The 11,894-nt window shown below is 36.3% G+C and overlaps 1 protein-coding gene across 1 annotated transcript; it reads left to right on the forward strand.

Moving 5' to 3' along the window:
- The first annotated feature begins 506 nt into the window (after positions 1-506).
- LOC129271184 (calreticulin-like) lies at positions 507-11,008 on the forward strand. The gene is made up of 9 exons (XM_054908557.2): positions 507-766; positions 2,298-2,402; positions 2,798-3,004; positions 3,973-4,067; positions 5,102-5,311; positions 6,046-6,159; positions 6,881-7,024; positions 8,121-8,213; positions 9,069-11,008. Exons 1-9 carry the CDS (start codon positions 682-684, stop codon positions 9,294-9,296), a joined length of 1,281 nt encoding a protein of 426 aa, XP_054764532.2. The 5' UTR covers positions 507-681; the 3' UTR covers positions 9,297-11,008.
- Positions 11,009-11,894: the final 886 nt, after the last annotated feature.

Consider the following 11,894-nt stretch of genomic DNA (forward strand, 5'->3'; position numbering starts at 1 on the left):
GAAGGGCGTATATCTCGCTGAGACTGGCTTCGAGGCATCCCGCGAGGCATCCACTCCCTCCATATATACTAGGAGGAATAAAAAAAAATCAGAAAATTCTTGAAAAAAGCTCCTCCTAAAAACAAAAACAAACAAACTCCAGAGTACAGCGAATTTTTGAGTCCATAACAAATAACGTTACATAAAACATGACATTATTTAGACCCCTCTATACCGAAAAATATGTGCTATCATACATGTTTAATATTAATATTAAAACAAAGGAAACTACGATAATTATGGTAGAATATAGTGTTAACAAATATATTGCTCTAAGAAAACAAGGGCAGATACTATACTAGTAATCTTGTCAAATTATATTCATAAGTTTGCCACATGTACGCAGCATCTTTCTCAATGATTTTTTGCTGTAGCGATTTCATTGGATTGAAGAAACGACTTCGTAACTTCCGCATCTGGGTCACGAAGTTCGTCGCCGCGTGGTCCGCTGTGATTGGCCAATACTTGACCCTCCTTCTTAGTTGACCAATCACAGCTCGACATTTGGCTGCAGACTTCACGTGTACGTCTACCACCACAACATCTCGTAGGGTTGCAAATCACCATCAAATAGTGCAGATTTTGTCTGTACTTTCCCAGTGGCACACGTATTCCATACTTGTTTAAAGTTATAGCTTCAAGATGAGGATAATTTTGGCATGTTTTTGCTTGATGCTTGCTGCATACACGAATGCAGATACATATTTTGAGGAACGATTCGACGACGGTAAGTTCTTACTGGCCTGCCCCTGGGGCCAGGTCCTGCATGTTCGGCTATCGCCTACGGAACCGGTAGGTGCCCATCCCACTCCTTGCTCCCCGATCTGGCCCGGTCAACCAAACTGGTGCTTGTTCAAGTTGTTGAATGATGATCATGATGAATGATCTATCATATGGCTATGTTAAATGATGATTGAAGTAGGGTTTAATGAACTTTTGACTATACACGTCTTTCTTTGTTTTTCAATTTTTTTTAATTTTTTTTTCGATGGAAATTGCTGCAGACCTAATTTTTATCATAAACAAGACAAAATTAAGTTTAAATAATCAGTAAAAGTCGAAAAAGTGATACATTTATGAATTTTGGCTAAGTACACAATTTGCATTGGATTTGTACATGAATTCACGTTTTTGAGCAATTTTGGGTCTGACATGCACTTACATAATGTTGCGTAATTTTGTAACCACGTAACTGGGCATCGCAAATTTGATCCCCTAATTTCCAGATCCCCTACATAGAAATTGAACAAATTGACAAGAAAAATTACACAATCAGTTATCTGTAACCAAGTTGTAAGTCAAAGTAACAAGCAAGTCCACAACAGTATGAGTTAAGCAAACGCTTACTTCATAAGGTATTAAAAAGTCATTAATTTGTTGTAAGAGAGTTCTGACTTCTGGTGACTTGCAAGATTTGATTTTCACTGGAAGTGAATTCCATAAATGAGGGGTTGCAACATAAACAGTTCTGTCGCCCAAGGACCTCTTCACTCAAACTTCTTTAGTTGGTGAACATTCCCTGAAGACAAGGTCTTCATTATCTCTTCACCTCCAGAAGATTGATACACTGGCATGTGGTTTGTTAGAAGCTTAATAAAACCAAGAGTAGATCTTTGTATTTTAGTTTTTGCCTAACAGGCAGCCAGTATAATTCCTTGAGAACTGGAGTGATATGCTCAAATAGCTCTGAACGCTTCACGAGTCATGCGGCAGAATTCTGGACCTTCTGTAATCCTAACAATTCAACCAAAAGTTTTGTTTTACTTCAGAACTGCAAGGAAAATTTTTTAATGGTTCTGCCACCATCTTGGCTTTAATCATGGAAAACAGTTGCACTGTTTCAATGGGCAGATCACTCAGTCCAATATATTGGTATAATAGGGAATCTATATGTTGTGAATGCATTGGTCTTAAATCTTATCTTTTCATATTGATTTATAACAACAATATTGAAATTGAGTCACACCGTGATCAAATGCTAGACTACAGTAACTGCTGTTGTTCTCCTATCATTAGTAAGAGAATAGTGTTTACAAATTGGGCATGATGCGAGTTTTTGCTCTTTTCTTGTTGCCAGTGGCAAGCAGTGTTCATCATTGCATACGCCATTGCGCAATACGGTGAAAAATATTCACAAGATGACAGTGCTTTCTTACTATACTATGTTTCAAATGATCATTTTATACTCCCAACTGCTTAGTCATGGACTGCTAGTTGATGCAAGTTGCAAAACAATTTTTTTGTTTCTTACCTTCCAGAAGATTGGGAGTCTCGTTGGGTTGAATCCACAAGCAAAGGCAGTGATGCTGGCAAGTTCAAGTGGACTGCGGGAAAATTCTACGGTGATGCTGAGAAAGATAAGGGTAAGACTTTCGTCTTGATCTTTTTTTCAGATCGGCTTTTCTTAACTAAAATGTACTTGACACATCTTCAGTTCTATTGTATAGATTTTAATGAAAGCAACATGCAATGTAGGTAGGGTCTGGGAGGCCTTAAAAAAGCCAGAGTGTACAAAATGTAACAAGAAGGAACTGAATTAGCTGGGACCAGTCAGATATTGATTTTACGTATTTGTGTCTAGTTCCAGATTTCTAAATATGATGCTGCCATCCATGCCTATCTATTTATTTTACACAAAGTAGATCTGTTATAAAATATATTTCCCCTCCTTTTAAACTAATTTCCTGATCACTTTACACTCAAAAAGTAAAGAATCTTATCCTATGCTGTATTGTTTGATTTGACTTCAACTTTACAGGTATCCAAACTAGCCAGGATGCCAAGTTCTATGGCCTCTCTGCAAAGTTTGAGAACGAGTTCAGCAATGAGGGCAAGGATCTTGTCATTCAGTTCACTGTAAAGCACGAGCAGAAGATTGATTGTGGTGGTGGATACGTCAAACTCTTTGCATCGGACTTGGAACAGAAAGATATGCACGGTGATTCTCCCTACAACATCATGTTTGGTAAGGACATTTCTCTTCGATTCATTTTATTTTTTTCTCCACTTTTATTAAAAACAAAAAAAATACAATAAATACATGTATGCTATGATGATTACAGTTATCAATTTGATGTGCAGTTGAAGGAAACTCCACTTTTCAGGAATCATACTTGGAAGCGAAATCTGACTTCGCTTTTATCAGACTGTGCTGTGTTATCTAATATTTTCATGTTTTCTGTGATTCTTTGAAAAAAAATCTACAGAGCATTCTTACCATTTCCCATAATTTTTTTTTAAAATCTTGAATCTTGTGTTCATGAGGAACACGCAGAGAGAAATAACGTAAAAGCAATGCGTCAAACCAAATTGTAGAAAAATATTAGGTAACTGACAAAAGAAGCAATGTCATTTATTTCTGAACAATTCATTCTTCCTCATGGATTCCATTATTTAATTCCCAGTTAGTGTTGTGGAAATGATGGAGGTTGGTTAGGCCTTGGTTATCTCTCATTTCCTCTTCTGCTACACATGTATATTCTCAATGATGTTCATTTTCTAGATTGTTTGGTTGAAGTTGGTTGGTAATAATGTTGAATTCAGAAATTTTACTATGTCTTGACTCCCCAGCTGCTAAAATAATTACTGGGCATTTCAAGGATGGAGCAGTACACAAAATTCCTTAATTAATGTTTAGAACAATGCACCTACTCTTCACATAATACTATGTTTCAAACCACAATTTGTTTTTACTGCATAGATAAATGAAACAAATGTGACTTTCCTCAAAGATGTTCTCATTAATGTGCAGTGAGTTATAAGAGAACATTACTGCATCCTTACCATCTGTTAGCATGCGTGGTTATCCTTGTCAAGCATCTGGTTTTTAATGATGACTAATGTTTAACAATTGAATTTTGAAGTTTCATGATGTGTTTTTATGTGGAAAGTGAATGAATTAATTGAATGTATCTCTTGATTTTGATTAAACAGGACCTGACATCTGTGGACCTGGTACCAAGAAGGTTCATGTCATCTTCAGCTACAAGGGCAAAAATCTTCTTATTAAGAAGGATATTCGATGCAAGGTAAATGATCAGACATTCATCTGGGTGGTGTTTCGCAAAGATTTAAATGTGACCATATAAATCACACTTTAATTCCCAGGTGTGTGGTATATACACATAAACTCGTTAGTACAGATCATGCACAGAGAATGTACATAGCTGCGTAGTCATAACTGAGGTTATGAGTTGGATAAAGTATGACTCTAGTCACACTTAAACCTTTGTGAAACACTCCTGGGTCCCGTAACACAAAGGTTAGCAATTAATCGTAAGCTGGATTTTGACGATTGATTGTACATTGTAGTCAATGTAATCAATTGTAGAAAATGTTCTATGATCATTGCTAAGCATTGTGTTACAGGCCCCTGGTTAATTTTTTTATTAAAGTGCTAAAAATGAAAATATGAATTTTGTTTTCAGCTTAAAGATCCCATGGTGTATAAAGTTTTTTTTTTGTGTGTACCAACACCATTGACCCCATGTGTTTCAAAAGTACTGTAATCAGCTTAAGTGGACTAATTGGGTCAGAAGATAAAGATGTAATTTTTATAGCCTTATTGTTCATCAGTATGGTAATTTACATTGCTGTTGGGTACAGTCTACCTCTGGTATTTTATCGGATGTGATATGATGAAATGGCATTAAACCAAACCATCTTTCGGGGCTGAGCAAGTCCTGCTGAGAAAAATGCTTTCTGATTTCATCTGTTGATACTTTATAAGGTGTTAGTTAACTTTATTCGCTAATTTGAGAAGAAGACCAACTGACATAATTTCTGAAGGTCTCCATGGTGAAGAATAAATCATCATAGAGGTTTCACCATGTCTTCTTTTGTGGGCATGTGTTGGTCCTGAAAAGGACCACCCAAGTTCAATGTTTCAACAAGAATGTTCCTGTCGTCTTCAGGAAAATGAGGCAAATTTTGGAAAAGCAAGCTTTTTATACTCTTATCAGGGTGCCGTATGTAGAGTGCCTTGTAAATTGTCTAAACTGGCTGCTTGAAGACCAAGTAAATATTAATCATAGTTCTAATCGTCATTCATCTTTGCTTACAGGATGATGAATTCACCCATCTGTACACCCTGATTGTCAAGCCAGATAATACCTATGAGGTGCGTATTGACAACCAGAAGGCTCAGTCAGGTAACCTTGAGGATGATTGGGACTTCCTTCCACCTAAGATGATCAAGGATCCTGATGCAACAAAACCAGAAGACTGGGATGATAATGAGAAACTTGATGATCCTGAAGACACAAAGCCAGAGGTAGGATTCTTTAACATCTTGCAGGATTTTAAAATGTTTTTTTTCTCTTACAGCTTATACTGTAATTGTAATTCCGAACCTTCAGGTCAAACATGGATCACCAGAGATTTTGAAGCTGATCCGTCACTGAATTGCTGTGATAATCATGACTAAAATCACAATCGTCCACATAGTTGCTTGTATTTTATCGGATGTGATATGATGAAATGGCATTAAACCAAACCATCTTTCGGGGCTGAGCAAGTCCTGCTGAGAAAAATGCTTTCTGATTTCATCTGTTGATACTTTATAAGGTGAATAGTTAACTTTATTCGCCAATTTGAGAAGAAGACCAACTGACATAATTTCTGAAGGTCTCCATGGTCTCCATGTATGGGCTATGGAGAGAAAATGGTAACTCTTCAACTTCTTGTGAAGCATGCATGATGCTTATGAAATTTAATTTTCTGGGTCTCCTCTTGAAACATTAATGCATGCATGGACAGCATGTAGAGCAGCACAGCTCAGATTTTTGCAAAAGTCTACAAAGTTATTTACTCCCTTTAAAGTTTTGCCACAACAGCAACATTTCCCCTATAAACTTTTGACTGAAAGATGGCAGCAAGGCAAGACCCCCCCCCAAAAAAAAAAAGAATAAATAAAAAACAAATATATTTACCTCGGTAGGATTGGGACAAGCTGGAATTCATTGTATTTTATACAAATAACCAATATATTGCTTTCTGCTTGCATAGGATTGGGAAAAGCCAGAATTCATTGCTGACCCTGATGCCCAGAAGCCAGAAGATTGGGATGATGAGATGGATGGAGAATGGGAACCACCAATGATTAACAATCCAGATTACCAGGTCAGTATTACCTCTCTCAAGGCATGCCTAATACCCTCCATAGGGTGTACATAAAGCAGGGGTGTGAGAGTTCAGATTTTTATCTGATTTCAGATTTTTTTGTTTTGATTTTCAGCTTAATTTCAGCTTATTTTTGGCCTTCCTCTGTACAAAAAGTATGGGAGCTCTTTCTATTTCAGACTTTTTCAACACTCTTCTGCTTTTTACAGATCTTTTTATTTGTGACCACTCACCCCCTGATAAAGATATAATGCATGATATTTACAATGGATTGTAACATTTTTATACCTGATTTTTCATAGAAATATAGTTGTGCTGGTGTTGCTCTCATGTATTGGGGCTGGACGGTATATCATGGAATTTAATTGTTGAATTTATGCCATGTTTTTTAATGCATAAATTAGCATAATTAATTCACATGTAAATTCTTTATCATTTCTGGAATAATTAACCATACAGCCTTGTAGATTACATTGCACACCACCACTGTTCAATTTTTTGTGGTGCTCGCAAGATCGGCGACCGAGATCCCGGCTGTGAGATGGGTCCAGGTTAACTGGCTTCATGAGTCTTTTCGGGGTTAAGAGCTATCCCCTTCTGCAGCTATCCAAACTCTCCAAATATTGGCTCATAAGTTGGTAACATCCTTCTGCTTTTCAATCCTTGATGTATTTTGACCTATTCTTGATTATTATAACAATTTTTTTTTTTCCTATTTCAGGGAGAATGGTCACCCAAGAAAATTGACAACCCCAACTACAAAGGAAAATGGGTACATCCCGAGATTGAGAACCCTGAATATGAAGCAGATGAAAACCTTTACAGCTATGAAAGCTTTGGTGCTATTGGTTTTGATTTATGGCAGGTAAGTAGACAAAATGAAGACGTATCTATCCAAACAGTTCAATGCATTCATTCAGCCAGGCTTCGTTTTGATATTGAGCAATGCCCTCAAAATGTTGACCTCCGACCCCTCGTAGGTGGGACCTTTCTGGGCTTGAGCAATTCATAAGAGGAGATATAGAGGGTCAGGTTTACAAAAAGTAAAGTGATTATTTTATGGAATTGCCCTACTAGTTCAAAGTGTGAGGGTCGGTGTACAAAAAAGTGGTTATATTATGGAATGGTCCTATTGTTAGTTATAACAAAGTGGAATTGTGAGTAGTTCCTACTGATGCCTTTCCATCAGCTGGCATATCTAATTTCGATACTAAGAATTTTTTTTTTTAATGCAAAAACATCATGAGTACCCCTTAAAGTGTAACAGACTATTCCCTTAGTTGGTTTCCCACATAAAACATTCTGTTAGTGGAGAGCTCCCTTGAGGTCAAGACTCCTGGGAAGCATTTCATGAAACAAATACATGTAGTGATTTTTACTATCTATTGTTATAAGCTACTATCATTATAAGCTACTGAAATCTTTGCATCTGATTGGCTCAGAGGAAACTTTATTTCATGAAATACCAGGGGCCTCTTATGAAACTGGTTTGGCCTATGATAATGACTTTGGAGACCACCTAAAAGATATCATCTTCAAAGATGGTCACAGAGGAATCCTCCTCCCTGGTGGGTTGTTCTTGAACCAGAAGTAAAAGTCCATTTCAGTCAGTATATTGATGAATCACATAATTATTGAAAACAAAAATGGGAGGGGGGCACACCCTCAGAGTAATAGCTCACGTAGAATAATTCTCAACCACATCCGTTCATTGAGGTGCACACATTTTTTTTTCTTCACAATTTTTATCAAGATATTTTGTATCAAAGTATACAGGCAAGCAAATGTGATTATTATTAACAGTATATTATGGTGTCAAGTATCTGCTTATAAAAAGATGCAAGTCCTAAAAAAGGTGACTATTGGAATATCTTGGGGAATATTGAGTCACAGGAGAGATCTTGGGGGAAATAATAAAATAAGAATGTCAAGAGCTGATAATTGTTTGTTTTGTCCCACAGGTAAAATCAGGAACAATTTTCGACAATGTACTTATAACAGATGATCTTGAAGAAGCAGAGACACAAGCAAAAGAATTATTTGAAAAAACAAAGGTAAGTGGTTATTTTCATTAAGTGAACATTATTCATTTGTGTAACCTCGACACTTGCTAATATGGTAATTTACATAACATAAACAATTTTGTGACAGATGTGAAATGATGAAATGGCATTAAACCAAACCATCTTTCGGGGCTGAGCAAGTCCTGCTGAGAAAAATGCTTACTGATTTCATCTGTTGATACGTTTTGGAACAGCTAATCTTGACGATGACGGCTTCTCACTTTTGCACACTGAGCTGTAAACGTGTGTAAATTGACGACTGATCTTGAACAAAAAGAAAAGAGTCTGCACAAGTTAACATCACCTGGGGCCCTTAACACACAGCTTAGCTTTGATTGTAGATCATTTTTCTGCGATGGATTGTATTGACTACCATGTACATTCAATCGTGTAAATCAAGCATATGATTAATGACTAACCTTCATGACCCTGGTGTTGATTATGCAATGGTATCATTTTCACATCATCTCAAAGCCCTTTTTGGAGCCCAGGGTGGTGTTTCATGAAAGGACTTGTCACATGTTTCAAACAAACAAAATCTGTCTTTCCATAATACAGTCAGACAACTGCTTCTTAGACAATTTAAATCAAGAAAAGTTTTTAGATCCGACATGTCAGACTATTAAGTGTTGATGAAACACCCCAGTTCAGCATCCTGATGATTGCTCATGACATCCCCATCATTTGTGATATAATTTTATTATTCTTTTGAATGTTTTTATTGAACATGGACATTCTTTAAGTACAGGGATTAACAAATGTAGTTAAAAAAAGTATGTAGTACATGAAAAGATTTGCATGATGTTATTCCAGTAACCCTCTAATGTGTTATGATTGACATTGCAGGCAGGTGAAAAGAAAATGAAAGATGAACAAGACGAAGAGGAAAGGAAAGTACGAGAGGAGGAAGAGGCCAAGAGGAAAGAAGAGGAAGGCGAATATGATGAAGATGAAGAAGAAGAAGATTTAGATATGGATGATTTAGATTTGGATATGGGAGATTTTGAAGAGGATGACGAAGAGCTACCTGAGGATGACGAAGATGATGTTGATCTTCCTAAGGATGAATTGTAAAATAATCCTTGGATCAGAGACTTTATTATTCATATATCGGGGGATTGAAAGTACGGTGTTGGGGTGAAAGAACATCCACATCACCCAACCAGGGTTGTGGTATGATAGGCTCCATTTGATGTTGATTGGTATAATGTTTCTAAACCCAAACCTGTTTGGGAGAAGCTTGATCTGATCAATACCAACACCAGGGACAGGTAACACAAAGCTTTGTGCTTGACTGTAGGGCTGATGTTTATGATTGAATACATTGATCGTTATGTGAAATCAAGCATACAAATCAACTGAATGATTAATCGCTAAGCTTTGTGTTACGTGCCCCTGGACTGTACTTAAAATCATCTGCTGGGTTATCATGATTAAAATTGGGATCTGCTGGGTTATTGGGATTTAATACTTCAAAGAGTGGGCAAGACTGTTTTGAGGCGATGAAAACTATACTTCATTTCCATTCAACCTGCGTGTGTAATCACATTTCAAAAAATTATTTTTTCCTTATCACACATGTACCAAGTACTAAAATTCAATGATATCTTCATATTTTTATGAAGGAGTGGTATTGATAGTTATGTAATGTCAATGCTGCTGGAAATGGATTTGTGAATTTTGTAATGTTTTTGTTTGAGATGGTATATTTTTCCTGCGTTGTGACCGGCTTAGAGAGTGAAGCAGGGATGTATAATTTGTTACCAAGGCAAAAAACAATCTCAGACATTTTTTCTCTGATGCAGATTTCAAAATTCAGATTTTGGTGTGAAATATTGGTTCATGGGATGTCGGGGAGATAGAAACATTCATACCAAAGTGACTGTAAGATGTCAAAGTCCATTTCTACAAACTTTGTTTTTCTAAAAGAGCAATACTTAATGATTTATTATTGTATTTTTATCATGGCACTGTGTCCATTAATATGAATCATGTAATTTTAGTCACTTGTTTCTTTACAGTGTTCCATTTGATGCATTTGTTGGGATGTTAAATTATGGTTTTTATTTTAATTGGGATTATTGCAACTCTTGCTGGTATACAATGTATTGTTTTACATTAAGGAAATGAATTATATGAATGCTTTACCTTGCTTAATGCAGCCACTTCATATTTTTCGATGTTCTTCAATTCCACAGTTTTTTACTGTGAATGTTGACTTTCCTTGATAGAATTATCCGTGTCCATTTAATGTTTTCACCACAGGCATACTGCATACTTTTTAGTGAATAGTTTTTACTTTTTCAAAATCAAACTAAATTCGATACATGATTTTCATGTATTTTATTATCATGATTTCTGGTAATTCGTGGTAATTTATTATTTTTTTTTAGATCTCAACCAATATTCAGTTTCTTTTGTATATGATGGTGATGATAGCAAGAGAAGCATTCATGTCTCTATTTATGTCACTTTATTTTTTCATTTTTTTCCCATTTTGGTTGTAATCTTGTCTACCACCTTCAGATAGGTTATCTATTGAACAAGCTGCATTGTTCTGATTCAGTCAAAAATAGTTTTATGTTTATAAGGCTGGGAACCTCTCAAAATAGTCACCCCATTTCATTCAGAAGAATTAATCTTTATATTAATTTACAGAGTATGTTGGGGTTAAAACTTCTATGTGAAATGGGGCGACTACTTTGGGGTAGGCTTCTGGTCTGAAAAGAGAAAATATATGAAATGTTTCTTTGTTTTCATAATAAATTGTATGTGATGATGCAGCATTTCAAAGTTTGAGGTGTTCTGAATATTTTGTCTCTGTCATTTACCCCTCTTTTGAGGTCACATTCCATCCTTCAGACTCATGTAGATTAATAATATGAGCTGATCACAGAAGTCAAGTTTTTCACAAAGCTTGGACTTCATTAAACAGTTAAAGGGGAATGGGTTTGAGTAAAACCATAAACGTTAAATTTTCAAGTCTAAACGAAAGTTTAGGTATCAATACCCCCCTCCCCATACAGTGTAAGTCCTCGGGGGGGGGGCGTTTTACAAAGATTGTGCTAATACCTCGGTCATATTTGCTCTATGGCGGCAGTTCGAAAACAGCCATTATATTCATTTTATTCAAACCACCTATATGTAGCTGGTACAAAAAATGTTAAAACGTTTGTTTTCGACTCGTCGTAGAGCAATTGTGACTGAGGTATTACACACCAAAGTGCACATGATCTGATCAATGCCATGATGCATTATACAGTGCGTTTCAGAAAAAAGGTAATCCAAATCTAGAGGGCTGATATTCGAATCATATTTAATTTTGTGGAATTACTTTGCATGGATTTGAAAGAGAAACTTTTCAGCTTTCCATCGATACCCTATTTGTACCATTTGCGCCACGCACGACCGAATTAATTGATGTTGAAGACAAGTTTTGGTAAAGTGGGTAAAAAATCTGAAACGATTGAAAGGTAATTGTCTTATTCACCCACACCTTCAACATGTCCTCTTCCTTTGCACACAAAACCGGTAGCGTGGAGGAATTAAGGATATCTTGGACAGCTCGTCTTACCATTGCCCGATCATTGCACAAAAAAAGCATCCACCTCATGTCGAATTCGGCCCTGCAAATCATCAAGATCTTGAGGAGGAATTACAAATAACTTATTT

Source organism: Lytechinus pictus, chromosome 11 (assembly GCF_037042905.1).
Source record: "Lytechinus pictus isolate F3 Inbred chromosome 11, Lp3.0, whole genome shotgun sequence".
Classification (NCBI taxonomy): domain Eukaryota; kingdom Metazoa; phylum Echinodermata; class Echinoidea; order Temnopleuroida; family Toxopneustidae; genus Lytechinus; species Lytechinus pictus.

Coding starts and splice junctions, on each gene's coding strand:
- LOC129271184 (XM_054908557.2), top strand. CDS start 682: ATGAGGATAATTTTGGCATGTTTTTGCTTGATGCTTGCTGCATACACG. Junction 4,068..5,101: donor AGAAGGATATTCGATGCAAG/GTAAATGATCAG, acceptor CTTTGCTTACAG/GATGATGAATTCACCCATCT. Junction 5,312..6,045: donor CTGAAGACACAAAGCCAGAG/GTAGGATTCTTT, acceptor CTGCTTGCATAG/GATTGGGAAAAGCCAGAATT.